The sequence below is a fragment of the Myotis yumanensis genome, unplaced genomic scaffold (assembly GCF_028538775.1).
Source record: "Myotis yumanensis isolate MYYU_CA2020_CCGP unplaced genomic scaffold, mMyoYum1.0.hap1 SCAF_5, whole genome shotgun sequence".
Lineage (NCBI taxonomy): Eukaryota > Metazoa > Chordata > Mammalia > Chiroptera > Vespertilionidae > Myotis > Myotis yumanensis.
This window is the reverse complement of record NW_027223756.1, coordinates 2,006,819-2,034,696: the sequence shown is the minus strand read 5'-3', so window position 1 is coordinate 2,034,696 and position 27,878 is coordinate 2,006,819. Positions and strand designations below refer to the sequence as shown.

Sequence of the window (27,878 nt, the reverse complement as noted above, 5' to 3'; positions counted from 1 at the left end):
GCCCAGGCCCAGAGGCCACCAGCCCTGTGTCACCCAGGACACTGGGGTCTGCTCTGAGGGCAGCGGTGACAGCGGTGACAGCCGTGTGCCGACCTGAGGCCGCTTTGGGCACATGACCCGTCCGGGTGCCGCCTGGGGCCACGACCCCTGAGGTCCCACGGGCGCATGGCCACACCTGGGCGGACGCAGGTCTCCTGAGAGGGACCCACTGCCCGGCCCTGCAAGGGGCTGGGGCCCCCGGCGGCCTGGGCCTGGGCCTGGCGCTCCTTCCCCTCCCCTGGCCGTTAAGGGGCCGTTTGTCCCTGAGACGAGGAGGAGACCAGAGTGAGGCCGGGAGGAGGCCGGGGCCCAGCACTGACCTCGGATTCCGACGCGCCCTCCGCCGGCTCCGCCAGGTGCGCGCTCTCGCTCAGCACCGCCCCGTTGTACTTGCTGCTCAGGTCCTCGTCCGAGTAGCGCAGGCCGCCGGGGCTGGGCCGGGGCGGGGACCTGCGCGGGGCCCGCCTGTGAGGGCGCCGGGCAGATCTCGGGGGGTCCTGCCCCCCCGGCCCCCCATCCCCGCCTGTCAGGCCGAGTGGGGGCAAGTCCACGCCGCGGACACTAGTCCGCGTGGCTTCAAGCGACCCCGTGAAGCAGGGGTTCTCTCACCCCGTGAAGCGGGGGTTCTCTCACCCAGGGCTCCGCTGACAGAGGGCCCGGGGCTGGGGTTCTCCCTGGGCCCCCCCACCCCGGGGACCTGCCCTCTTCACACTCAGGCCTCTCACCGCCGGCCCCTCCTGCGCTCAGTGCGGCCCTGCTGGCCCGGGACCCGTGGGCGGCGCGGGGAGTGCGGGCCCTACCTGGACCCGTTCTTCTTGGAGAAGGTGTTCTTCACACTGAGGTGGCGGCTGTTGAGCTCCAAGGCGGCGAAGGCCCCGTTGTCCAGGGTCACAGACTCCTCCATGTGGGCGACGCTCTTCCCTACGGCCAGGCCGGGCCCGTGAGTGGGTCTCCGTGCAGAGCCCCCAGCCCCCAGCCCCCCAAGTGAGGTCTCCCTGCAGAGCCCCCAGCCCCCCAGCCCCCCAAGTGGGTCTCCGTGCAGAGCCCCCAGCCCCCCAGCCCCCCAGCCCCCCGAGTGACAGTCCGTGCAGGGCCCCCAGCCCCCAGCCCCCTGAGTGAGGGCTCCGTGCAGAGCCCCCGGCCCCCCAGCCCCCAGCCCCCCAAGTGGGTCTCCGTGCAGAGCCCCCAGCCCCCAGTCCCCTGAGTGAGGGCTCCGTGCAGAGCTCCCAGCCCCCCGGCCCCCCAGCCCCCTGAGTGAGGGCTCCGTGCAGAGCCCCCAGCCCCCCAGCCCCCCGAGTGAGGGTCCATGCAGGAACCCCCATCTCCTGGCTTACTGGCCCCTTCCTTCAGATCACGGCTCACGGGTCAGGAGACCAGAGAGAATTTTCCAGACCCCGAAAGAGCAGCCCCTCTCCCAGAGGAGCCCCCCAGCGCCCGCCACCATGACTGCGTTTTTCACACACGCGTGTGCCTGCTTCTCCGTGTCCGCCTCTGCTCCCCTGGCCAGACCGTAAGTTCCGGGCAAGACAGACAGCAAACCGCTGACCCTGTGTTGGGCTCCCGCCACGCCAGCCGTGGGGACAGTGCTGAGCACGCGCCAGGGCCTCCATGGGCCCGTGCAACTCACCCCCATTTCCAACCTCTGGGTCCCCTCTGGGGGTCCTCACACCCCTCAGCATGCCCAATGCTCTGTCTGTGGGAGTGAAGCGCCAGCAGAACAGAGGCACGGGGAGCCTCCATGGCTGGTAAGAGGGGGTGGGGATGGAGAGAGGGGGTGGGGATGGAGAGAGGGGGTGGGGCTGGAGAGAGGGGGTGGGGCTGGAGGGAGGGGGTGGGGCTGGAGGGAGGGGGTGGGGATGGAGGGAGGGGGTGGGGATGGAGAGAGGGGGTGGGGATGGAGAGAGGGGGTGGGGATGGAGGGAGGGGGGTGGGGATGGAGGGAGGGGGTGGGGCTGGAGAGGGGGTGGGGCTGGAGAGAGGGGGTGGGGCTGGAGGGAGGGGGTGGGGCTGGAGAGAGGGGGTGGGGCTGGAGAGAGGGGGTGGGGATGGAGGGAGGGGGTGGGGATGGAGGGAGGGGGTGGGGATGGAGAGGGGGTGGGGCTGGAGAGAGGGGGTGGGGCTGGAGAGAGGGGGTGGGGCTGGAGAGAGGGGGTGGGGATGGAGGGAGGGGGTGGGGATGGAGGGAGGGGGTGGGGCTGGAGAGAGGGGGTGGGGATGGAGAGAGGGGGTGGGGATGGAGAGGGGGTGGGGATGGAGGGAGGGGGTGGGGATGGAGGGAGGGGGTGGGGATGGAGGGAGGGGGTGGGGATGGAGAGAGGGGGTGGGGATGGAGAGGGGGTGGGGATGGAGAGAGGGGGTGGGGATGGAGGGAGGGGGTGGGGCCGGAGAGAGGGGGTGGGGATGGAGAGAGGGGGTGGGGATGGAGGGAGGGGGTGGGGATGGAGAGAGGGGGTGGGGCTGGAGAGGGGGTGGGGCTGGAGAGAGGGGGTGGGGATGGAGAGGGGGTGGGGCTGGAGGGAGGGGGTGGGGCTGGAGGGAGGGGGTGGGGATGGAGGGAGGGGGTGGGGATGGAGGGAGGGGGTGGGGATGGAGGGAGGGGGTGGGGCCGGAGGGAGGGGTTGGGGATGGAGGGAGGGGGTGGGGCTGGAGGGAGGGGGTGGGGCTGGAGAGAGGGGGTGGGGCTGGCGAGTGGAGGAGGTGCAGGCAGTGCTGTGCCCAGAGGCCAGGCCCTGTGTGTTCTGCACGGAGGGGACATTCTGGTGGCCGTGGACTCCTCCCAAGGCTTCAGTTATGAGGTTAATGAAGACTCCGGGGTGAGCTGGGGCAGAGGCTGCGGGGCAGTGCTTTCAGTCCCGCTCTGGGCGGGAGGAGAGAGAGAAGCAGAGCCAGCCCCTGCCCAGGGCTGTGAATACCTCCATACAGCACCTCCCACCGAGAGCCTGACCCAGGAGCCCTCCTGAGAGATGAAACGCACAGAAAACACAGCCCTTCCTTGGAGGGACGCATGCAACCGTCACTGGAGCAGCCGTGAGGGGAGGGGAGGTGCTCTGGGCGCTAGTCACCCTTCTGCAGGGCCGGGGACAGCCTTGTGGGTCCCCTCTCCTGAGAAGGACAGGCGAGCTGACAGGGAGAGCCCCATGGGATGGCGCGGGCTCAGGAGCACTGGGCCCAGCTGGGGGTGCGGGGGGTGGGGGGTGGGGGGGAGCAGCCCAGGCTTGGAGCTCAGCGCGCTCCGTCACACCGGGGAGGGGCACACGGGCAGCTGTGAGGATGTGAGTGGAGGACGATGAAAAGCGCCAAGTGTGCCCGTCTCGGGCGCCCCGTGCACAGCGCCGTGGGCACAGGCGGGTGGCGAGCGTCGCCAGAGCCTCCTCCTGCCTCCCGGCCTGGGCCACACCTTCTGGCCTCCGGCACCTGCTGTGCCCTCGGTACATGGAGTCACATGGAGGGTGCACCTCAGTGGCCGTCTCGCCCAGGCCCGGGGTCCCTTTCTCTAACGACACAGCGACTCACCTAGCAGCAAACCCTGCCGGCACCTACTATGCGCCGGCACAGAGCCTGTGCGGGAACGCGCGAGCAGCCCCCAGAGGCTCCAGCTGGGCCATGGGGCGGAGGGAGCCGGCTGCCACCGGGTTTGTGATGCCCGGACCCTGCCGGGAGGGAGCCCGCCTGTCCTTAGGCCCTGGGTGCGTGTCCCCTCGGTGTAACACTCTCCTCCGCTCAGACTCACACCTCCTGCTGCATGAGCCGCGGGCAGATGGGCACACGGAGACTCAGAGGCCTGAGTTCCTGATGGCGCATCCGAGCCCCACGGCTACTCTGGGCAGAGCCTGGCACCTCCAAGACAGGCCTGCTGGTCTGTCACCCGCGGCGGGCACGGCGGGCGGGGGACACGGCACAAACTCGAGCCAGCTCTCCTGGGGCCGGGGTGGGGGTGGGGTGAGCAGGGTGGGGGCGCCCACCTGTGCCGCAGCTCCGGTGCCCCCGGCTCTGCCCGCGCAGCACCAGGGCGAGGGCCACCAGCAGCAGGATGAGCAGGCTGGACAGCGCCATCACCAGCAGGAACCACCACTCCTCGTAGAACGGGGTGTCTGCTTGCGCTGCGGGCAGAGGGGCACGTGGTGAGCTCGACAGAAGCCTCGCCCTCTGCCCAGGCCCCGGGGTCAGGATGTGGCCGGGCCCGGGGGCCGGGCTTGGGCTATCCCCACCTGAGCCGCTCTCCCCCAGACCTGTCCTGACGCCTTTCCCTCATCACCTGCCCCTGTCGTTGGGGTTCAGGGAAGAAGGAGCCACGTGCCTGGGGGCCCCTCTCCAAGTGTCGGTCCCTCCGATTCCCGCCTCCCTGGCGCCCGCCACCGCCTGGGCCCCGCAGCTCCTGCCCGCCCGGCCAACGCAACTCAAGTCCAAGCTTCACGTGGCCACCAGAGAGAGCTTCTCAGGGGGAGTCAGGGGGTCCCCCAAAAGCCTGTGGGGACAGACTGAGCCCAGTGGGTCCTGAGCTGACCCGCTCACAGCTGCGCGGGGGCGCCCACCCTTTTCTGGAAGGGCTGGGTGCAGGCACCACGGGTGGAGGGGGCTCTTTGGGTACCTGCTGGCCCCCACCCCTGAGCCCCCAACACCCCCCCGCCCCCGCCGCTGGGCTGTTATATTTAGTTCATGTCTCTGCAAAGCTGAACGGAGCAGCCCCAGTTCCAGAACGACTGGAGGAGGTTCATGGACAGGTGGCTTGGGAGGAAGGAACCATCTCCCGTTCATCCTGTTACTGAACCCTGAGGAACGGAAGCGGCTTCTGGGAAGGTGCCGGGTGGCCCCGGGGCCGTCTCTGTGCCCTGCAAGGGGTCCCAGGCCTCGGGCTGCCGCACGGGAAGCCTGTCGGCGCTGAGGCCCAAGGCTGCGCCACAGAAGTTACCGCCGACGTCAGGCCCTCGCTGTGTGTGGCCGTGTGTGTGTGTGTGTGTGTGTGTGTGTGTGTGTGTGGCCGCGGGGAACACGGGGTGGGGGTGGGGGGTCCTGGACGGCGTAGGTCGGCTCCTGGGGCAGGACAGCTCTCCGAACCCATGTGGGTGCTCAGCTGCCACCCCCCGGGGAGCCCTGTGCTTTGACCTCACCCGGAGGGCCCCCCTGCTCCCGTGGTCACAGGCCATGCTGGGGCCGTGAGGACGCGGGACCCACACTGTCCGCTGTGGGGGCGCCTGCTGCTGGGGCGCCTGCACGTCCGTGTGGCCTCCCTTCCCCGACAAGCGAGCTGTCTGGGGACCTACCTGACACGGCTGCGGACGGGCTGCTGGGCTCCCCGTAGCCCACCGGGTTCACGGCCACCACCCGGAACTCGTAGGTCACGCCGGGCCGGAGCCTGCCCAGGCCGACGCGGTAGGACGTGGCGCTCTGCGGGAGGCCCTTCACGAACGTGTCCCACAGGCCTTCGTCTGCAAGAGCCACGCCCGGCGCAGCCCCGCGGGCGGGGAGAGCGGGTCAGCCTGCGGCCAGCGAGGCCCCACGCTCCCTGCGCTGCGGTCAGCTCCCAGGCCCCTCCCGGCACGTGCTCTGAGGTCCGAGGCGGGTGAGGGCCCAGGGCTGGGGCCTACGTCCTTCCCGCAGGGAGACCCCGTGAAGGCTGGAGTGGGAGGCGGCACTTCCCAAGCATCCTCGGGGGCTCTGATCAGCCCCTCCACTCCGCCTGGATCTCATCTCCGGTTCAGGATCCTGTGTGCCCGCAGGCACTCACCCTGCGCCGCCTCCTGACCCACACACGGCGCCCAGCCCGGCTTCCGCCGCTCCCTGCAGTGCCCGGGTGGCCCAGCTGCATCCTAACAGGACATGGTGACCGAGGCACAACTTCAAACGCCAGCCCCACACGGACAGCTGCTGGCTTGCGCTATGCGGGCAGCCCCGGCAGGGGGCAGGGGGCAGGGGGTAGGGGGCAGGGCAGCCCCGGCAGGGGGCAGGGGGCAGGGGCAGGGGCAGGGGGCAAGGGGCAGGGCAGCCCGGGCAGGGGGCAGGGGGCAGAGGGCAGGGCAGCCCTGCAGGGCCTGGACTTGGCCTGAGCTGCAGCTTGTCACTCTCATGGCAGTGCAGCTGGGACTGTGGGGTCTGCCCGTGCTGGGGACAGCCCCGCCGGCCCCCACTCCCAGGACGCTGCCTGCACACCCACACCCAACTCACAAACTGCGCCCACCCCTCTCCCGCCAGCGTGAGCACCCGCAGTGGCTGCGGCATCCCCCGTCCCAGGCCCAGGAATGTCTGCCCTGAGCCCCGGTGCTACCAGGTACAAGTGCAAGTCACACACACACTGAGCCGTGCAGCTGCCTGCATAGCCTCACAGACACGCTGCCCAGCGCTGGCGGGTGGGGAGGAACAGGGCGCAGGCCACCACGGGTCCTGCTCAGCCTTCACAACAGGGGACTCTGCCCCCCATGACGGCAGGACCCCATGGCCACTGTGCTCAGTGAGCCAGCCGGTCACAGAGGGACCAACACTGAGACTCCGCTCCTACGAGGTCCCTGCAGGAGCCAGAGTCACAGAGACAGGATAGAGGGTGGGGCTGGGGCCGGGGGGAGGGGAGGGAGGGAGCGTTTAATGGGGCAGAGTCTGGGTTGGGAGGAGAACATTCCGGAGAGGTGGTGAGGCCGAACAGCAGCGTGACTGCTCAGGGGCCTGAACTGCCGCTGACCATCACTAAACGGCGAATCTGAGGTTCCGTATCTCTCACCACAAAAATCTACGCACCGAACGCACCGAAACCCGACCCCAGGACCACGTTAACACCTAAGGGAAAGCCAGAGAGTGGGGTGCGGAGAGCGGAGGCGGTGGATGCGGGGTCCTGAGCCTGGGCAGCAGGACTGAGGAGTGTGACCTGTGACCCCTGCCCTGGGACCGGCAGGGGCGGCACAGCCTTGAGGCCGAGGGGAGCCTGGCCGGAGAGCTGTGTGACCCGGTGGCGCGCGGAGCCTCTCGGTGCCTCATCGGCAGGTGGCAAAGGCGCGGAGCTTCGGCCGCGGCAAAGGGCTGGTCCGATGCCCCCCGCAGCGCACGCCGCCCCTCGGAGTGTCCACGGCAAACACAGCCCTCCTCTCAGGAGGCCATGGTGGAACGCGGCAAAAGGCATCTGAATGTCCCTGTGAAGCAGCCACCTTCTGTGGTCCTTGGAAGGGAGCTGGGGGGCGGTGCTGGCGCCTGAGCTCACGTCCGGGGCTCCGGGAGCCGTGGGATCCGGGCCCAGCCGCCTTGAACATGGAGGTTTGCACATGGACCGGTGCTGTGTGTGACTTACACGCAGGGTTTCGTATGAGAGCAACCGTGGAATGAGGGCGCTGGCCCCTCTGTCCCGCACCGTCCGCCCGTGGGAGCCACTGGCCCCTTCCTCCTTCCTCCCTCCCTCCCTCTCTCCCTCCCTCCTTCTTTCCTTTCTCCTTCCTTCCTTGCTAGTTCCCTCCCTCCCTCCCCTCCCCGCCCCTCCCTCCCAGGCGCCTCTGTGCCTGCAGCCTCCTGGCCTTCAGCAAGCGAGGCCCAGCACGTTTCACCAGCGCTCGATGGCCAATCTGTTCCAGGCTGTCAGTGTAGAAAGCCCTGCAGCGGTTCCTCTAGACCAGCGGTTCTCAACCTGTGGGTCGCGACCCCTTTGGCGGTCGAACGACCCTTTCACAGGGGTCGCCTAAGACCATCCTGCATATCAGATATTTACATGACGATTCATAACAGTAGCAACATTACAGTTATGAAGTAGCAACGAAAATAATTTTATGGTTGTGTCACAACAGGAGGAACTGTATTTAAAGGGCCAGAAGGTGGAGAACCACTGTTCTAAAGAGAGAGACTTAATGCTGTTAAAGAAACTAAAGAAAACCCCCAGTCTGCACTGGCTGTTGCCGGCAGCGCTGGTGCGAGGGCCGCGGAGGGGGCGGTGCTGAGCCGCGGGCAGGCCCGCACCTGAGTGCCCAGTGCCCACCCGAGTGCCCAGTGCCCACCCGAGTGCCCAGTGCCCACCCGAGTGCCCAGTGCCCACCCGAGTGCCCAGTGCCCGCACCCGAGTGCCCAGCGCTGGCGGCCTTGCTGTCTGGGCCGCTCGCCTGCCCGTCCCTTCCTGGGCCGTCACCTGAAGCCGCGTTTTAGTTTCGGCTCCGTCAGAGCTCTCGGGATTGTGTGCATTTTTCATGAAAACATTTTAAAATATTGATACAGCATCTCAACCAGGAGCGAGGTAGTTAGCAATCCACTTAGAGTGAAAAATGCTGGGGGCGGGAGTCATTCCAAGAGATTTCCTTAAATTAACTGAAGAAAACGCTCACATTTTATTCTGCTTAATCCTCCCTTTCCGAAATGAGCCTCTTCAGCACTTTGGGCCTCATTTATAATTCACTGGGGCACCCGGCCACACGGACTGTACGTCGCCGTCGTGTGTGGGGGAGGCTGGGTGTGGGGGAGCCGGGGGGGGGGGCCCTTCCCACCTGCGCCTGCTGCAGCGGAACCAGCAGTGTCAGGAGCGGCCTGCACACCAGGGCCACGCGCGGAGCTGCCAGCTGTCACGGGGTCGGGGCCCCCATCACCCTGTGCCTGGCCGCCACCGTGTTGACGCGGGACCCCACCCTCGCCCCGAGCCCGGGCGGAGCTGCCCGCACCGAGTCTGACTTCACGGCAATCACACAGGTCTCCGCGCCGAAGGAGCCTGCCATCCGGGCCTACGTTCCTCTAACTCACAGGCCCCAGTGACTGTCAGCCCCGGCCCTGGGCACACGGGAGCCTGTCAGCTGTGGATTCCTCACACACCATTCATCTCCGCAATCCATCAGGCGTCTCACCTGCGGCTGCCGCTGGCCGTCCCTGCAGGGCAGTGCCTTCTCACCTTCCTTCTCACCTTCCTTCCTTCTCACCTTCCTTCTCTCCTTCCTTCTCTCCTTCCTTCTCTCTCTTCTTCCTTCTCTCCTTTCTTCTCACCTTCCTTCTCTCCTTCCTTCTCTCTCTTCTTCCTTCTCTCCTTCTCGCCTTCCGTGGCAGGTGCAGTGGCTGCTGGTGCTCTGGGAGGGAAGCTGCTCCCACCTGCTGGAGAGCGTCGAGCCCTCCACGCCCGCTGACAGGCGGCGTCTCCGGGCAGCTCTCATTCCTGTCTCAGCCCCCGGGTCAGTGTCCATGCTCCGACACCGGCTCCCCCCACGACATCAAAGGCTCCAGCCTGCCCGGCCTCCAGGCAGGGGCTTGGGGCTCGGTGTGAAGCCGGGCGCGCCCCATAGCTCCGTGCGCACGCATGCTGGCCCATCGGCACCTGCTCCCTCCTGAGGAGGCGGGGGAGCGTGTGGACTGAGGAGAAATGCAATGGCCCTTAGGCAGGCCCGGGAGTCGATGCCCTCGCTTCTCGGAAGGTGCCGGATGTTCTCCCAGGGTCAGCGAGCCCACCCGCATCGTGTCGGCCTGGGGACCGGCGCGGTGGGTCCGGATGGGAAAGTGCTTGTGTCCAGGATACGTCTGTGCCCAGCTGGACCCTCCAGGGGAGGTGTGTGTGTGTGTGTGTGTGTGGTGTGTGTGTGTTACTTTTAGGCTAAGCTTTTTATTTTGAGGTCATTGTGGACTCCGTGCAGGTTGTCGAGATAAGAGAGATCTATGTGTCCTTTCTCCAGGGTCGCCCGAAGGTGAGTGTGCAAACTACAGGATGTTGCAATCAGACATGGGCGGCAGCACAGCCGGCTCTCACACAGCCGTACCTGACACAGCCGGACCTGACACAGCCAGACCTGACACAGCCGGACCTGACACAGCCGGCTCTCACACAGCCGACCTGACACAGCCGGACCTGACACAGCCGGACCTGACACAGCCGGCTCTCACACAGCCGGCTCTCACACAGCCGGACCTGACACAGCCGGCTCTCACACAGCCGGACCTGACACAGCCGGACCTGACACAGCCGGCCTGACACAGCCGGACGTGACACAGGTGGACCTGACACAGCCGGACCTGGCACAGCCGGACCTGACACAGCCGGACCTGGCACAGCCGGACCTGACACAGCCGGCTCTCACACAGCTGATCTGCACTCTCCCCCCCTGGGAAGCAGCTCTCGGAACCACAAGGCCCAGGACCCGGTGGGCTCACTGCTGAGAGAAACCGTCTGTGTCCCGGGTGCTGTGCACCCTGTTCTGGGAATGACCCTGTCACCCGGCAGGTGCAAGGTGGGGAAGACACAGGGACGCTGCCCGTCAGGCTCACGGTACAGGACAGCGTGGCCATCCTGTCAACGCCGGCGCCCTCTCCTCCTGGCTCCTGAGGGCACCACTGAGCGGAGGGCCGGGGCTGAGACTGACCCTGAGACCCTCGGCGGGGACACCTGGCTGGTGCCCGGGGCCCGCCTGCCCCCCTTACCTGAGGGCCTGGCCTCGATGACGTAGCCCGTGGTGGGCGCCCCGCCGGCATGGCCCTCCGTCCACCACAGGGTCAGCTCGGAGGTGGACTTGGTGACCAAGACGTCTCTCGGGGGCCCCGGGGAGCCTGTGGATAGAGCAGGACAGGTGAGATGTGGGCCCCGGGGTTCCCAGCGCTGGGGGTGGGGGTGGGGGAGGGGCTGTGCTGGGTCTCCGCCCCCAGGCAGGCCTGGCCCTGGTCAGGGACCCGCCTCAGGGCTGAGGAAGGGATGACCCGCGCCCAGCGCCGTGCCACACTCAGTGTGACCCTGCAAAGGCCCCTCTTTTCTGCAGGAAGCTGCATGGCTGCCTCCGACGTGTGGAAACTAACATTTTCTTAAGCATCTTATTCGAAAGTCAACGTCACTCATTTTCTCTCGATTTTTCCAGAAAACAATTCAAGGCTTTAACGGCACCCGAGACGCTGTCCGCGTGCACTGACGAGCCGCCGGCGAGGGCAGCACCTGCTCCGGAGACACCCACGTGCCCGCGGGTCCCCAGCTCGCGCCGTGCAGCTGGGTGACCGGTCTGTCCCGAGACGCAGGCGCCCACTCACCCGCGGCTGGCCCGGCCGTGACGTTGGCTTGCAGCTCGGGCCCGTAGGCGATGGTCCGCGCCTGGACGCGGAAAAAGTAGGTCACGCCCTTGGTGAGGTCCCGCACCTTCAGCCAGCGCTGCCCGTTGCCCTGGACGTCCACGGTGACCACCTTGCTCACCCCTGGAGCGCGGGGCACAGACAAGAGTGGGTTAGAGAGGTGTGGGCGCCGTCCGTGCGCGGCGCTGTCCCTAAGGAGGCTTTCCTGCAGGAGGCGGCGGCGGTGTCACAGCCCATGGCAGCCCCGATCAGTGTCCTTAGAGCTTGCGCTGGCTGCGTGGGTGCGGGCATAGGGAGACCCAAACCCGGAGGAGGGGGAGGCGGCGCGGCCTCGCTGTTCACACTGGCCAGCTGGCTTGCAGGCAGCCACGCCCGGCCCCAGGTCAGGCTCCTGGGATGCTGTGGCGGCTCCCTCCCCACGGGGCTCTGACTGTGTCACGCCGGTGTCCCCAGCACAGGCCCGAGCTTCCTGAGTCACAGGGGAGGGGAGCGTGGGTCTCCGGCCTCAGGCGACTCATGACACCCTCCCCCGTGGGCCTGGAAGCAAGATGAAGAGGCGTGGTCCCTCCAATATCGACGCCTCGGCTCAGAAAACATGGCCACAGGGACACAGTTTCCTTCCTAAACGTGGAGACGGAGCAAAAGTGCTGCTGCTCCTACTGAGAATAGTCAGAGAGCGGGGTAGCGTTCTGAGAGGAGGGAATCTGCTGGAGGTCATACAAACACGCATTTGCCAGAGAGAAGGGAGGTTCTCTGGTTTGAAAACGATGCATTTGACAAACAGTTACACGGGCTCTTGGCTGTAGGTTTCTCTGAGCTCTGGGCGCACATCTACCCGTGTCTCCGTGGGGAGGACGCGAGGGCATGCATTCTGAGACGTGGGAGTCACGGACTCGCGCAGAAGAGCTGTTCCTGCTGTCCCGGTCCGGCCGTCCACCCCCCGCACCCGCGGCAGGGCCACGGCCTCTAACCCCACAGCCTGAGCGCAGGCGGCAGGGCCACGGCCTCTAACCCCACAGCCTGAGCGCAGGCGGCAGGGCCACGGCCTCTAACCCCACAGCCTGAGCGCAGGCGGCAGGGTCATGGCCTCTAACCCCACAGCCTGAGCGCAGACGGCAGGGTCATGGCCTCTAACCCCACAGCCTGAGCGCAGGCGGCAGGGTCATGGCCTCTAACCCCACAGCCTGAGCGCAGGCGGCAGGGCCATGGCCTCTAACCCCACAGCCTGAGCGCAGACGGCAGGGCCATGGCCTCTAACCCCACAGCCTGAGCGCAGGCGGCAGGGCCACGGCCTCTAACCCCACAGCCTGAGCGCAGGCGGCAGGGTCATGGCCTCTAACCCCACAGCCTGAGCGCAGACGGCAGGGTCATGGCCTCTAACCCCACAGCCTGAGCGCAGGCGGCAGGGTCATGGCCTCTAACCCCACAGCCTGAGCGCAGGCGGCAGGGCCATGGCCTCTAACCCCACAGCCTGAGCGCAGACGGCAGGGCCATGGCCTCTAACCCCACAGCCTGAGCGCAGACGTGCTCCCCTCGGAGGGGACCACCCTTCCACCGCCAGCCGCGCAGGTGTGCGAACTACCCTGTGTTCACCGTCACCCCCCTCCGCAGACGGTGCTGAGCCCCTGCGGGCGCCCTCCACGCTGCCCCTTGGCTGTACCTTGCACGGGCGCCAAGGGCTCGTAGACAACGCGGTAGCCCTGCAGGACGCCGTTGGCGGCCGCCGGCTCGCCCCAGGACACGTTCAGCGACGTGGAGCTGACTTCCGAGAAGGCCAAGAAGCTGGGGCTGCCGGGCGCTGGGGACGGAACAGAAGGGACGTCATGGATCAAATGTGTGATGAGAAGCCATTTCCACCTCAGTAAGGGTCTGACTGGCCTGCGAGGGCGAGGGCGGGACTGACTGTCCCCTCGGAGCTCCTGGGGGGATCGGAGCCAGGCCGAGGGGAGAGAGGGACGCCGGGGCCTCAGGGCATGACTCCTCACGGTGGACATGGAGCAGGAGGTGCAGCTTCACCTCCCAGCCCCTGCCAGGCTCTGAGGCCGGCTCCGTCCTGCTCTGGGTGGGGTGGGGGGCAGCGGGACAGGACTCCGTGCCGGCTGGGCCTGCCGCCTCTCTCCACCATCTCATCTGAAATCCCAGTGGCGCTCTGCCCTCTCCGGGGCCGCCTGGTCGGGAGGGGGGCGGAGCCGGAGGACGCACGGCAGACCAGAGGCCAGGCGTGTGGCCACCTCTCACGCCCCTCCTGCCCAGGCTCCATGGGAAAGTGGGGGCGGGTGCTGGTGCCCAGAGCGGCCCCTCCCTGCTGGCCTGGGCACCGACTCTCCTGCGCTCCCCTTGGGGCTCGGGAGCCTTCTTGCCTGGGAGGGCCGCAGTGCCCGGGTGAGGGCCCTGCCCCCCCGCCCCAGGACTGCTCTGCACGTGGCCTTTCTCAGCTGCTGTCCACGCGGGTGGCCACGTCCCCGGGAAGCACGACGCTCGGGAGGTGCTAAGCCCACTGGACGGCAGGGAGCCCGGGTCTTCACCCCACAGGCCCCCTAATCTCACTCCCCCCTTGGACTCCAGGGTCCTACAAAGAGCCTCTTAGAGCTCCCGGGCCCTGGGCCAGGCTGCCGGCCCCTCGGTCCCCTGACCCGCGTCAGGTCCAGGCGCCAGGAACTAGAAGCACCGGGCGAGCGGGCGGCCTCAGAGCCCACACTGCGCCTGCGTGTGATGGGAGGCTCAGCCCGTCGCGCTCCTGGACCCAGCAGGGCGTGCACCTGAGACGCTGGCGAGCTGCTGCGGGGGGGGGGGGTGGGGGTGGGGGGGGTGGTCTGTGGCCCCCACACCCAGGGGAGTGGGTGCCCGACACACTGGCCTGGGTGTCACCCTCATAGTGCACGCAGTGACGAGAGCATGCCGGCCAGGGGGGCTGGTGGGTCCCCAAAGGGCCTGGCCGTGCCCAGGTGACCATGGAGGGGGCTGGCGGCCTGCACATCTGGCTAATGGCTATGGGGCCCCACTGCTGAGCAGCCGACCAGGCCCTGGGGCAGCCATGGAGCCAGCCCTACGTGCTGCCTCCTGCCCCACGGCCGTGTCCGGGCCTCGGGACGGGCGGAGCAGAGCTGTGGGACAGACAGGGGCTGCTCTCACGAGGGCGCCCAGCAGAGGCGGGAAGGAAACGCACGGCCGCCTCTCCTACCCGCCTGGTGGGTGCGCCCCGGCCGGGGCTCGCTCCTGGGCCCGTCTCCGGCGGCGTTGAAGGCGGAAATGCTGACCAGGTAGCGGGAGTGGCTGGTCAGGTTCTTCAGCTTCACCACGGTCTCCGGCAGGAACAGCACCTTCACCTTCTCCGTGTCGTTCTGGCTGCCCGCCTCCCAGTAGTAGATCTGCAGAGAGAGCAGGGTCGCAGGCGGCCTGGGCGGGGCCACCCTTTCCAGCCGGGGGAGGTGAGCCGCGAGGGGGGCCCGCGTGCACCCCTGCGTGCAGCTGTGCTGAGTGGGAGGGCGGAGGGGACCTTCTCCTGAAGAATCGGGGGCAGAACACGGACAACAACCGGGGGGCACAGCCCTGTGGGGACAGCCCACACTTCTCCTGGGCGCCACCCCCTCGCTGAGCGCCCGTGGGCGAACGCGATGCCCAGGATGGAGGTTGGCGGAGGTCACCACGGCTGCTGCCCTAGATGGCTGGCCAGACACCACTGCCACATTGCCAGCAGGCGGGCAGCACCGACTGCCCCCGACAGCCCGGCGTCTGCGCTCTGACCTGCGGGGAGACCCCCGGCTGGGACAGGCTTCCTAATGAGATCAGATCCAAGCCCCGTGTCTTCAAGTTGAGGAAACTAGAAGCCTTGTTTGGGACACACACATGGCGCCTTGGCTCCCAGCTCCCGGGACCGCCCATTCACTCATGAATCACCGGACCGGCCTGCCATGGAGGATGGGGGACAGGGAGGGGCACCCTGGCTCCAGGGGGGCTTCGGGGGCCTCCTGGCTCAGCTCTCTACGCAGAAGCCGGACGGAGCGAGGAGCTTCCTGCCCCGGGGAACCCAGCTCTAATCCTTCGTCACCCAACTCCTTGGCCCCGCCTGCTGCCTTTCTCTTATCCCGTCTCTGAATCTTTAGCTAACGTGGAACCATAACACTGTGGTGCAGTGGTTCTCAGAGTGGGGTGCCTAGGAACCACACCCCAAGGGAACTTGTTAGGATGCAAATTCTCGGCCCCACCCTGGACCTATGAAGTCAGGAGGCTCATGCACCATCCACTGGGGCCCGCGGCAGAGCTGGGATGGGAACCTGTTCTCTCAGGGTTCTGTCTGATTGCCGGCAAAGCCCCTGGAGACTCCCCAAGTGTGTGTGTGTTGGGGGGCGGGGGCAGGCCCCTAACCAGGCCTAGCCACAAACCAGCCAGAGGCAAGGGTGGGCTGGCCCGCTCCTGGCGCTCAGGATGGCCATGGCTCTGCGGGCCGATGGTGGCTTGTCCGCCACAGGAGCCAGGGAACAAGTGAGCCAAGAGCGGCAGCGTGCGTGGGGCCAGGGTTCCATCTGGGGACTCGGCCGCTCGGGCCCACAGCGACCTGCGGGGCGGCCCACGCGGAGCGGAGCTTGCCTTGTAGCCCTGCACGTTCCCGTTCTGGCTCTCGGGTGGCGGTGGGTCCCACGTGACCTCCAGCTGGCTGGCCGTGAGCGGGTTCACCTGGACGTTCTGCGGGGCCATGGCCGGCGCTGGGGGGAGAGACAGGACAGGAGGGCCTGAGACACACGGCCCGGCCTCCACATCCGTGCCGCGAGCACCGCCAGCCCTGCTGGTCGCGCTTCCAAACGCGTTAAATAAAACGGGAGAGCTGCTGGGCCCCGCGAGACTGAGGCACGGAGGGTCTGATGGAGACCCGGTCCAGTGACAGCTGGGCCGTGGAGTGGGACGCGCGGGACCTGAGGGACAGGGGAGGCCCCGGGTGGAGCGCGGGGAGGATGAAGCGCCTGCTCCCACCACGCGTCCAGGGCCCAGGCTCTGGGCGGCGTCTCCAGACCAGGGCTGCCTCCGGGAGGGACAGGCCCGAGGCTCCATCTCCACGCGCTCCCCCATGAGGTCCTGTGACCCCCACTTCTGAGGACCTGGCCTCGCTCCTCCCCTCCATCCCCCAGGGGAGACCGGGCTGCCCTGCTGGGGTCAGCAGGGCTGTGCTGTGTGTTAGGGGACATCACGGCCAGCACCCCCACCCCGAGCGGCTGTCGGGAAGCTGGGGTGACATCTCCCCACACCGGGCACTCGGCAGGACACCTGCCTCTGGGACCCCCTTGCTCCCCCGTCCTGGCACCTCCTCTCCTCCCCTCGTCCTGGCACCCATGGTGACACCTGCCGGAACCCACATGTCCCGGGGGTGCTAGGACCCCTCGAGTCTGGTTTCAGGCCGTACATGGAAACCGGAGGCAGTGGCTCTGGGGGCAGACAGCCCAGCGCACGGGTGCCCGAGCCTTCTCGGGAGAGAACGACCTTCACGGGCCGCCCCTCCCCTCGAGCCCCCTCCACGTGGAATGAAATAGTAATTAACACCCGCGCGGCCTGACACCCACATTTATTTTGCTCTAACTGCGGCGCGGCGGCCCCGCCTCGTGGAAATGTTAATAACCGCACCAGGTTGTTGTGGCAGATGCTCGGCCTCATTATCAGAACTTCTTATTTACCGCTCCATTAGACAGAGAACCGCACAAAACAATTCAATCAAAACTAACTGGGGAGTTTCAGCAGCCACATTAATAACCCAAAACATAAATAAACTTAATGTCTTCTGCATGTTTGCCATCGGCAACTCTATCGCAGAATTACTGTCGCGCAATTAAAATGTGGGCGACATTGAGCGCGGCCGTCACCTGCTGTGGGCGAGGCCCCCACCCGAGGTTCCCTTCCAGAGGCACCTGAAGGCGCAGCGGGGAGAGGCCCGCCGTGGCGGGGTCCACGGGGAGCTGCAGGCCCGCGCGTCCCTCACCGTGGTCGGTGGACACGTGCTGGACAGAGGCCCTTCGTCCCTCCCCGGCAGCGGGGCCCCAGGCACCATGTCCCCAAGCTGAGGTCCCCGATGTGCCCACCAGCTCCCTGTAGCCTGGCTTCTGTGCCAGGAAACAGGGCAGGTGACAGACCTGAGTTGACAGCAGGGAGGAGGGAATGGTGTGAGCTCAGAGCAAGGCCTGGGGTCTGGGACTTCCTGTCTGGCTCCTGAGGGGGCGGGTCTCCAGGCCCAGGAAGGCGCTGCCCGATGCCGAGGCTGAGTCATCTGCCCAGCCTGGCATTTGGTGTCAGAACACGAGGGGAGGGGCCCGGAGAAGGGGTGTGGGGACCTATAGCACTTCGGGTGTACGGATCCCCCCATTTTACAGATGAGAAAACAGAGGCCCAAGGACAGCCTCGGCCCACTCCCCCATGGAGCATGCCCTCCTCCCACTTGTCTCGAAGGCCGGAGGGGCTGCCCCTGTCCCTGCAGGGAGATGACCTTGCTCCTGGGCCCGACAGAGAAACACCTGTCCAAGGCCAGCAACACCTGCCCGCTGGGAGCCTCTGCAGGAGGGCCACACACCTCGGCCGCAGGGGCTCTGGCTGCCCGGGGGAGCCCGCCATGTGCACACGTGGTGCCGCACCCCCCGGGGGCTGTCTCAGTCCCACCTGGGAATCTCAGGGGTGACGAAGGGGTGGTGGTGACGACGGTCCATGGAGAAAGCTAAGGGATGAGCCAGAGGGACCTTGTGTTTCTCCCCTGGAGCAAGACGCTTCCCGTGAGGCCACACCCACCCCAATGCAGCCTGCCTCCCCGGTGCTGGTGCCGGGAGCTGGCCCCTCCCCTCTACCTATAGCTCCAGTAACTCCTGGGGGCCCAGCAAAGCCACCCGACGCACACCTGGGCCCCAGAATCCACCGCCGATGTGTCATCCCAAAGCCAGACCCCGGGAGATTGCTGCTCTCACACGAGCCTGGGCTGTGGGCTCAGTGCGGGCCCAGCTCTGGGCTGACTCCGCCACTGCCTGGGCTGGACCAGCGCCGGTCGGGCCAGACCTGCCGGGGGTGTCTGGGCTCCCCTGCCCGGCCAGGTCCCTCTCGGCCCTACAGATGGAGCGATTTGGGATTGGATGGAGTCCACCTCTTCAGAGGTTGGCCGAGGCTCAGAGGAGCAGCAGAGGCGGCGCTGTGAGGCGCTCAGTTGGGCGGGACGGGCCTGTCACCAACTGGCCAGCACCCAGGCCCCGAGTCTTCACCAGGACCCAGCGGCAGAGACGCCTGCGCCTGAACTCCGCCCAATTCACAGGCCTGAGCAGCACCCCTGCCAGGCAGGAGGACTCGGTCGGAGCCCTCAGTCCCACCTGCTGTGAGAGAGGGGTGCCTCGCCTGTCCCAGCCCCGCCTGCGGCCCCGCCTGTCCCAGCCCCCGCCTGTCCCAGCCCCGCCTGCGGCCCCAGGTGCCTGGAGCCCCCACTGTGCCCTGCCTGTCCTCCTGGGGGCTCTGACAGCAAAGGCATCGGCCCTGTGGCCCCCGCCCAGGACAAGGAGCATTTGGAGACGAGCGCCATGGACCCAGAGGGGACAGAAACACGGACAGAACCTCTTAATGGGATTGGGTGTCGGGGGAAGGAGCCTGGAGCTCTGCCCCAGGGAGCGTCAGATGAGATTCCAGAAGAGGAGCCCTGGGCTGTGTCCTGGGTGCGAGGCCCGGCAGGGAGGAGAGGCCAGCGCAGCTGCGCTCGGGCTCCAGGCTCCGGTGAGGGCTGGGCCCTCAGGTGCTGTCTGCCAGGTGGCCTTGCTGTCCTGACCCCTCCTCCCCAGCCTGGCCTCCGTCCCAGAAGGAATTCCAGGCATTCCTCTGGAAGTGTCACTGCTGACCCTGCACCTGCAGACTGAGCGGAAATCCATGCAGCTGTCAGCGGGGAGGGAGCCGTGCAGGCCCTCCGGCCAGAGGGCGGGCCCTCGCTACCGAGGCCACACTGGGCGCGACTGGGTGCCCACATGGCAAGACATCTCATGGCGCGTTAGCCCCGCAGAAGAGGTGGCCCTTGGGGTGCAGTCAGGGCCACGTCTCAGCTAAAAGGGGTAGAAACTGACCCTGTGGCTGACTGAGCCCTGAGAAGGGCTGTCACCAGGGGTCAGGCTGAGCCGGGCATTGGTATCCCTGCTGAGCCCGTGACCTGCACGCCTCCCGCCCTCCAGCAACGCGATCTCCTCTCCAACAACAGGGACACTACTTGGCCCCCGAGAGCCTGGGCTGTGGGGGGACGCGGGCTTACCGGCCTCGCCCACGAAGACCTCCACGGGCGCGGTGGCCGGGCTCTCCCCGATGACGTTGTAGGCCGTCAGGATTACCTCGTAGCGCCGGTACTTCTTCAGCTCTGCAGGGGGGCGGGGCAGCTCCAGGGACCTCCTCCCTTTTGGATGGCCCCCCCGCACCACCCTGAGGGGGCAGGGAGGCCTCTGGCCCAGCTGTCCTTAAAGCCTGGGGACAGGGAGACAGCCGGGGGGCAGGGAGACAGCTGGGGGGGGGCAGGGAGACAGCTGGGGGGGGCAGGGAGACAGCTGGGGGGGCAAGGAGAGGGGGCAGGGAGACAGCCGGGGGGCAGGGAGACAGTTGGGGGACAAGGAGAGGGGGCAGGGAGACAGCCGGGGGGCAGGGAGACAGCTGGGGGGGCAGGGAGACAGCTGGGGGGGCAGGGAGACAGCCGGGGGGGCAGGGAGACAGTTGGGGGGCAGGGAGACAGCTGGGGGGCAGGGAGACAGCCTGGGGGACAAGGAGGTGGGGGCGACAGGGAGACAGCTAGGGGGCAGGGAGACAGCCTGGGGAACAAGAAGGGGGGGCAGGGAGACAGCTGGGGGGCAGGGAGACAGCCTGGGGGACAAGGAGGTGGGGGCGACAGGGTGACAGCCTGAGGGCCGGGGGCCTCTAGCCCAGCTCTCCTCAAAGCAGGCGCAGGGGAGTCGGACCCTGGCATTTACATATACAAGCAGGAGACTACAGTCCCGTGTTCTTAATGACTGTGACTTCAGGACCAAGGTGTGTGAAGCCACGTGCACAGAACTGCACAGGGCGGTGGCCTTGGCCCAGCCACCCAGGTTCTCCCAGGGCGTCATCGCCCTCGGAGCTGGCCCTCCTGAGGTCCCGGGTGCACGGCTGGTCCCGGGGGAGGTGTGGACGGGGACACGCCAGGCCTGCGCATCACCTCCCTGTGAGCTACAGGCTTAGCAGAGGTTCACTGAATGCGACACCGCGTCCCCGTGTCGCCCCGCGGCCTCGCCGGCCCGGCCTCGCCATCCTCAGCGTGGCTGGAGTACATGGCCCTGCAGAGCCCACGAGTGGCTCCTGGGACCACACGGCCTGGCCTGTTAGTCCCAATCCCGGGGTCACGTGGTCCCACATCCACAGAAGGAGGGACGGTCAGGAGTCCATGAGACACACCCGGGTGGCTGTGGACAAGCGGCGTGGGCTGGCCGCCCCCCCCCCCCCCCCCCGCCCCGTGTTGTAACCGCCGCTGAGAAGCTGGAGTGAGACCCTGCAGGGAGCCCCCACTGGAGCCCCGCCTGCACCGACTCTCTGGCTGCTGGGAGGTCACGGGGTCGTGGCAGAGGCGGATGCGGGCGGGCGAGCGAGGGAGGGAGGTGAAGGAGCGGGCAGCTGGGTAAAGCGACGTGTAAAGAAAACAGCGAATGGTCCCAGCTGGTCGGTAGTGCCCCTCCCTCCCCAGCGCGTTTCTAGCAGGTTCCTGGCTGCCTGCGGGTGGTGTTCCCCGGGTCGCAGCGGCGCCTCCGGAGGCGCAGGCACTCACGCGTCAGCTCGTACGTGGTCAGCGTGGAGCTGCTGTTCACGGTCTGGAAGCTGCTGGGGGCTGTGAGGGAGCAACGCAGAGGTGGAGCGTGTGGGCGAGCTCGGGACCCCCGAGGCCCCTGCCCCCCGCGGCCCGCAGCTGGGGGCGCCCGCTGTTCTCCTGAGCGCCAGGCTCCCGGGGGGACGTGGGCCCCGCGCTCCCCTCCAGTGAGAGGTCAGACTGGCACGAGGCCCCAGCCTCTGGGCAGTGCCGCCCCCGATGCCCCGAGGCAGGCGCGGCCGCAGCTCACAGCGCCCAGTCAGAGCCGTCGGAAGGGCCCGAGCAATCCAGCGCGAAGGCCACGGGATGGGTTTGCCGACCCCACATCCCAGGCTCTTTAGCTCATTGTGTGGATCTTGCTACGGGGCTCGGGGAGGTGCCAGCAAGCTGTCTGGCTGTCAGGAGGGCACGGGGGAGGGGGCGTAAGCGGAGGGAGGGGGACAGTGAGCCTCTCCTTCCACCAGCACCCCCAGTGCAGGCTGAGGCCCAGAAGTGGGGGGCGGCACCTGGGAGCCTCAGGAATGGGCAGCACGGGCCCGGGCAGCCCTGCAACGTGAGGGATGCGACCGTGCGACGACCTGGGGCCACTCGCCATTCTCAGCACGAGTCAGGGGCCGCCAGGGGAGGAGGTCCCCCACCTCCTGAGGGAGGGGTGAGGCGCCCTGGAAGTTCCCGCCTGCAGTGGGGTCACTCCATTAGGGGGCACTGCCGTCCGGGGCCTGGCTGCTTCTCCCTTGAGGCAGTCCTGTCGCTCAGGTCAGTGGCCTCCGCACCCGCTCTGCTCCTGTATGGCTTCCCCGTCCCTGAGCCCCTCCCCTCCCCTTCCTCCCCTCCCTTCTCCTCCCCTCCCCTTCCCTCCCCTCCCCTTCCTCCCCCCACCGGTGCTGCCGGCTGCGTCAGTCCCCTTTCCCTTCACATCCCTGGTGAGGTCCTTCCACCCCGACAGCCTGCCGCCAAGGCTCCTCCTCCACGAGCCCCCAATCCCCTGGGTGGAGGCCCCAAAGCTCGGGGTTTATTGCTCCCACCACCTGATTGTGCACCCTGGGCTGCGGCAGACACCCACCCTCCCCAGTGCCCACGGCCCACCCACCACACCCCAATGAGCCTCCCACCACACCCCTATGGGCTTCCCACCACGCCCCTATGGGCCTCCCACCACGCCCCTATGGGGTCCCACCACGCCCCTATGGGCCTCCCACCACGCCCCTATGAGCCTCCCACCACACCCCTATGGGCTTCCCACCACGCCCCTATGGGCTTCCCACCACGCCCCTATGGGCTTCCCACGACGCCCCTATGGGCTTCCCACCACACCCCCCACAGACCTCCCACCACGGCCCCATGGCCTGCCCACCACGCCCCCAGGGCTTCCCACCACACCCCCATGGCACACCCACGGTTACCGGGCAGCTCCCACCCCAGAGGCTGGCATGGCACCTGTGCCGGGAGGAGGGCAGGGCGGGCTCACCTGTGAGCTCGCTCCGTAAGGCCGAGGGGGTTTTGAGCGCCGCGGACTCGGGCCCCGCGGCCGCCTCGGGCTCCAGCTCCCGGTAGTAGATGCGGTAGCCCTGCAGGAGGCCGTTCAGGCTCTCGTCACTCGGGGGCTGCAAGGACAGGGCCAGTCAGCCTCGGGAGGTGGCCTCGCGCCGAGGCCCACCAGCGCCTGCCAGGAGGACGCCACTCAGTGTTTACACGGGAAAAGGGCAGGTGTCAGGTGATGGGGAACACGGTGCTCCTGTCCGGAGCCAGGCTGTGGGCGTTCCCCGAGCCCAGGCTTCCCGGGGCGGTGGACACAGCCTCTCGTCCATGCCCGCTGCCCCGGGGCCAGCCTACGGGACTGCGGCCCAGGCCACAGACGGGCAAGGAGCTGCCCGCTCCCGGCGGACCCAGAACCCTTAAGGGGGCCGCGGCCGTGGCCTGTTCCCGCACGGTCCACGGGCTGGCCCCACCCTGTCCTCGGTCCCTGGCCACCAGGCTGCGGCAGCCTCACTCGAAATGCACGGTGAAGAGCCCTTTGTGGACGGGAGATGCCAGCAGCCTCGAGACCTGGGCTTAGGGGCAGCCGGACACCCAGGCCACAGCCCTGGGCACCATCGCAGCTTCCCGGGCCCGACTGTCCTGCGGCCGCTGTGGCCCGGGGCCTGAGCAGGAAGCTGGCACAGGCCAGGCTCACCGCCGGCTGCAGCAGGAGCGAGGGCAGTACTCTCAGGGAGGGAGGCGGAGGCGGCGTTGGGGGAGAAGGACCAATTCACTGAAAATAGCAAATAAGCAGGAATTGGGAGTTTGGAGAAAATAAACATGTCCTCACTCGGGACCCAGTGATGTTCTGCAAGCACAGGAGACACCCCGCCGCACCCCATGTCCCCGCCTCCTGTGGCTGAGGATGGGGGCGGGGGCTGCCAGTGCGGGGCTCACCGACACCCGCAGTCCAGGAGCCAGCACGCGGGAGGGGTGGGCGTGGAGAGGCACAGCTGGCCCCGGCCCGGCAGCACCCACTGGCAACAAGCTCACTGCGGACTAAACCGGGGACCCCGCTCCCCCAGCAGGAGATCCAGGCCTGGAGCAGGGGCCGGTCCCGCAGCCCAGAGGGCCTGGTCCCGGGAGGAGAAGCGCAGGCCCTCCTCACTCTCCTCACCCCGCGGAGATCGGGGGCCTGCACCTGCGCGGACTCGGAACTGCCTTTAACGCACTGTCTGCTCTGGAGTTGGAATGACCTGCCTGCCATTCGGGAAAGAGCTGCCAGACCTGGGCTGTCACCTGGCAGCTCCATGGCGCGCACCGAGAGTTCTAGAAGGGATGGGCTGAGCTCAGGCTCTGGGCGCAGTGCTGGCTGCTCGCCCTCCCTGGCCGACCCGCATCCGCAACAGCCTGTCCAGGACTCTGAACAGAAGGTCCCTTTCGCAGGAGACCTGACCTCCAGCCCAGACCCGGCCTCGCCTGGCGCTCCTGCTCCGCTCGGAGGCCAGGCAGGTGGGGTGGTGCCCTCGGTGCGGTGGGAGTGAGCTGGCTTGCCAAAGTCCGAGGTGACCCAGCCTCGGTAATTCCGCCCTGGCCTGGCCATCTGGATGGGCAGCTGCTCAGGGGGAGCTGGGAGGCCTTCCTGAGCACGCCTGCCCTCTGGCTACGGCACGCGGGAAATTCTGCGGGCGACCCTCTGGGCGCCGGAGGGTTTTGTCCATTTCCCAGGCCTCTGAGATCTCAGGGGACATGGCGCAGTGTGCCCGGCTGACCCCTCCGCACAGCGGCAGGGAGGAGGGAGCTGCGTGGGGGCCCAGGAGGACCAGGGGGGCGTCCTGGAGGCAGCAGGCTGGGTGCAGGGCAGGGCCGGGCCTGGGGCCTGGCTAGGGAGGTTGGCGCCACGCCGGGGCCTCCTGGGCAGTCGAGGCAGAGCTGGGACCCAAGCCCACATTTTCCCACGGCTTCCGCTCCCCGGAGCACAGAACAGCGACCCCTTGATGCCCATGCGATCGAGTCCTGCTGGTTCAGGGGACACAGGGCTGTCATGCCCGACCCTGCTGGCCCCTCCTTGCCTCTCAGGTCCCTGCATCGTGCAGTGGACACCCCCACCCCTCCGCCCAGGGTCACTGCCCCTTCCGCTGTCCACCCACCCACGCATGCCCCGCCCCGCCCAGCAGAGCTCCACTCCAGGGGTCTGTCTCACTCTGTCCAGCTGCTCAGCGCCTACTCGGAGCTGGTCTCTGCCCACGGCCGAGCAAGTGGCGAGAAAGGGAGTAACCACGAGGCACGTCATCCCGCTGCCTCGTCCCCGTGGGCGGCCGCCTGCTCAGAGGCGCCATCCTGCATGAGGCGGTCTCCGCTCAGGGTGCCTTCTTGCTAGAAAAGCCTCCAAGTCCACGTGGGGAAGTCAAGGTGGGAGGGGGAGGGACTACATTTGAGTGACAGGCTGCCCGCCCACTGGGAGTTTCGGGACAGCCGGCTGCAGCGCTGTGATAGGCGTCCACGCCAGGCGAGGGCACCCAGTGTGCACACGCCTCCTTTGGGGGGGCTTGCGTGCAGGTCTCAGATTTCAGACCCCGCGGGACCCCAGGAAGGCGGCTCGCCTGTCCCCCTGCAAGACCCCAACCTGACTGTGCGACGGAGCCGCCGCTTACATGGGTGTGACGCCTGGAAACCATAGGCGGTGGCTGCGATTTTAAACCTGTGACTATAAGCGACAGGCTTGCAGGTGACACATTTCACGGGAACGCGGGGCTATAGTTAAACGCGCTCTCTGTCCTGCTTGCCCGGGTTCTGTAAATTGCTCCTAATTTCCGTGGTGTGCCAGCTGCCTGGCGGTCGACAGGCATGCATTTCCCGTCGCACTGGCCACCTCCTGCGGGAGCTTCCTGTGATTAGTCTGTCCTGCTGGGCTCGGAGGGGACAGCTGCTGGGCTCTGTCGCCAAGTTCCCCTGGTGTAGCCGCCGCACTTCACAGGGCTGTCCAAGCTCAACAGGGCGGGCGGAGCCTCAGTGTGGAAAGCAGCACGCTGAGGGCGCCCCCCCCCGCCACTCCCCCGTGTGGAGGCGATGCCTGCACAGCCCTGCGCGCGGCCGGTACAGAAAGGAGCTCACGCCTGCAGCCCCCTCCTGGCGGCGGGAGCGACCCTGGCTGCCGAGGCCTTGCTGTGCGCACCACCGGCCCGACCAGCGCAGCCCTGCTCTGACGGAGACCCCACGGCGCCCTCGCTGGGCTGGCCCCAGGCTGGTAGCCGGGCCCGGAAGATCTGTCCCTCTGTGATCCTGTCCTCAATGCACCTCATCGCTAGCAAATAGACACCACTGGAGAGCAGGCAAGGAGAGGGCAGCGAGGCCTCTCATGCCACATGAGCGAGACCCCAACCCCTCACCCCCACAGGATCCCTCTGAACCTAGGACTGAGGACTCGAGGGAGTGATGGGCCCCCGCAGAGCCCCCTTAGAGTGACTTCCGGAGGGGGAACGGGTCATGGTCCACTCCCTGCAGGACCCGGGCCAGGCGGGCACGTCCACCCAGCCCTGCCTGCCGCCTTCACGTGGCCTGGGACGCGGAGCCTCGGTGCTCTGGCGCCTGGGCGCCCTCGTGAGTGGGTTCGAGTCCACTGTGCTGACAGCCAGGCTCTGTGTGTGGGGACCTCACCTGGATGCTCCCTCCCAGCGAGCGCCCCTGTCCTGCTCTCAAACACCTCAGTCACGACACCGGGTGCACGGAGGGCGAGCGCGCGGAGGGCGAGCGCGTGGAGGGTGCGTGCCATGTTTCACGAGGCCCCGTGAGACCCGGTGCTCACCTGCCACTGGACCAGGACGGAGGAGGTGGTGTGGGGCGTCACTGAGACGGAACTTGGAGGCTCCCCCGGAACTGAAATCCAAGATCAAAGAGACAGGATTAGAGGGCTCTGTTGGCACCTGGCACCCCCTCTTCCCTGTGGGTGCCCTGCACCCCCTGCACAGCCTGTGCCAGGAGAGGAGGGACCTGGTGCTCACGTGTGACCACCTCCCTGAGACAGACCGGCACTGAGACACCGAGGGAGTTCCCACCTCTCCACGGGGCCCCTCACGCCAGCCAGCGGGGTATCAGGCGCCCCACCCGAGAGCCTGCTCAGGCCCCCCTGCCCCCGCCCCGAGGAGGGCAGCATGTTCTTTTTGAGGAGTGCAGGCCAGAGCACTTCTGAGCTGGACAGATGACCAAGCCAGGGCACAGTGCTCCTGGTCCTGGCCACGGAGTGACCGTCACGAAGGAGGTGACTTCTGGTGGCTCACCATCCTGGTCCACCTGTGCGCTCTGCTCTGCCCGCTGCGGGCACAGGCTGGTCTGGCCTCTGCCTGGCCGTGCCCTGCACCTGGAACTAACGCCCACCCGCTGTCTGTCGGGTCCCACGCACCCACGTCCCAGGATTCGGAAGTGACCTTCCCTGGCTCCCTGATGAGGCCGCAGAGCCCCGCCTTCTCCTGGGCCCAGAGCAGCAGGGAGCCCTCACTGGCCGGCCTGTCCGCAGGCCCCATGTCCGGGGCCCTGTACGTACAAACATGAACATAATACACGTGGACCTTTTCTCCTGTGCATCTGCCTCCTGTCAGTTTGCTTTAAAGACCAGACGAAGAACTCAGGAGGGTAGAGGGAGCGTCACTTTTCCTCCCCCACAAACCATCCACACACTCAAAGGGCTGCTCCCTCCCCGCCCCCCAGCACAGGGCTCCCCAGGGCCTGGAGTCGCCTGCTGCCTGTCCATCTCAGTGAACGACCTGCTGCCTGTCCATCTCAGTGAGCGACCTGCTGCCTGTCCATCTCAGTGAGCGGCCTGCTGCCTGTCCATCTCAGTGAGCGGCCTGCTGCCTGTCCATCTCAGTGAGCGGCCTGTCCATCTCAGTGAGCGGCCTGTCCATCTCAGTGAGCGGCCTGCTGCCTGTCCATCTCAGTGAACGACCTGCTGCCTGTCCATCTCAGTGAGCGACCTGCTGCCTGTCCATCTCAGTGAACGACCTGCTGCCTGTCCATCTCAGTGAGCGGCCTGCTGCCTGTCCATCTCAGTGAGCGGCCTGCTGCCTGTCCATCTCAGTGAGCGGCCTGTCCATCTCAGTGAGCGGCCTGCTGCCTGTCCATCTCAGTGAGTGGCCTGTCCATCTCAGTGAACGGCCTGTCCATCTCAGTGAATGGCCTGTCCATCTCAGTGAGCGCTGGGCTGGAGACAATGCAGCTCCAGTCAGTGCGAACGGCCTGCCAGGAGCAGTCCTGGAGGAGATGACAAGATAGGCACCACCGGGCGATTGGAATATCGAAGGAGGAAGCAGGCCTTTGGGCCTGAGGAGGCCCTGCGGGGTTCCAAGAGGCCTTTCCCACTGAGCTGCGAGGCCAGGGGGCTGGGTGTCTGCACAGGCAGCTGGCGGCATCTGCTCTTTCCTCCTGAGGGTCAGCGCCTCTCGCAAATGTCGCAAATACCGCCTCGGTGATGTGAGACACAACATAAAAATGGGAGCCATAAGTACAACCACCGTCTCCAGGGGTCAGTCCACCTGCGGCTCCCTGAGGGCAGTTCCAGGGCCCCGTCCTGGGGCAGGAACACGCTGGA

General features: G+C 67.3%; 1 protein-coding gene across 1 annotated transcript in view; it reads right to left on the bottom strand.

The window, feature by feature from the left end:
• The window catches only part of SDK1 (sidekick cell adhesion molecule 1), a 279,805-nt gene that overhangs the window by 5,840 nt on the left and 246,087 nt on the right, over positions 1-27,878 (bottom strand). The window contains 13 exon segments of the mRNA XM_070414297.1: positions 360-489; positions 840-960; positions 4,002-4,139; positions 5,301-5,465; positions 10,390-10,515; positions 10,984-11,145; positions 12,683-12,820; positions 14,204-14,390; positions 15,610-15,725; positions 19,268-19,369; positions 20,798-20,857; positions 22,305-22,440; positions 26,100-26,170. Of these exon segments, the coding sequence (XP_070270398.1) occupies positions 360-489; positions 840-960; positions 4,002-4,139; positions 5,301-5,465; positions 10,390-10,515; positions 10,984-11,145; positions 12,683-12,820; positions 14,204-14,390; positions 15,610-15,725; positions 19,268-19,369; positions 20,798-20,857; positions 22,305-22,440; positions 26,100-26,170 (1,652 nt within the window).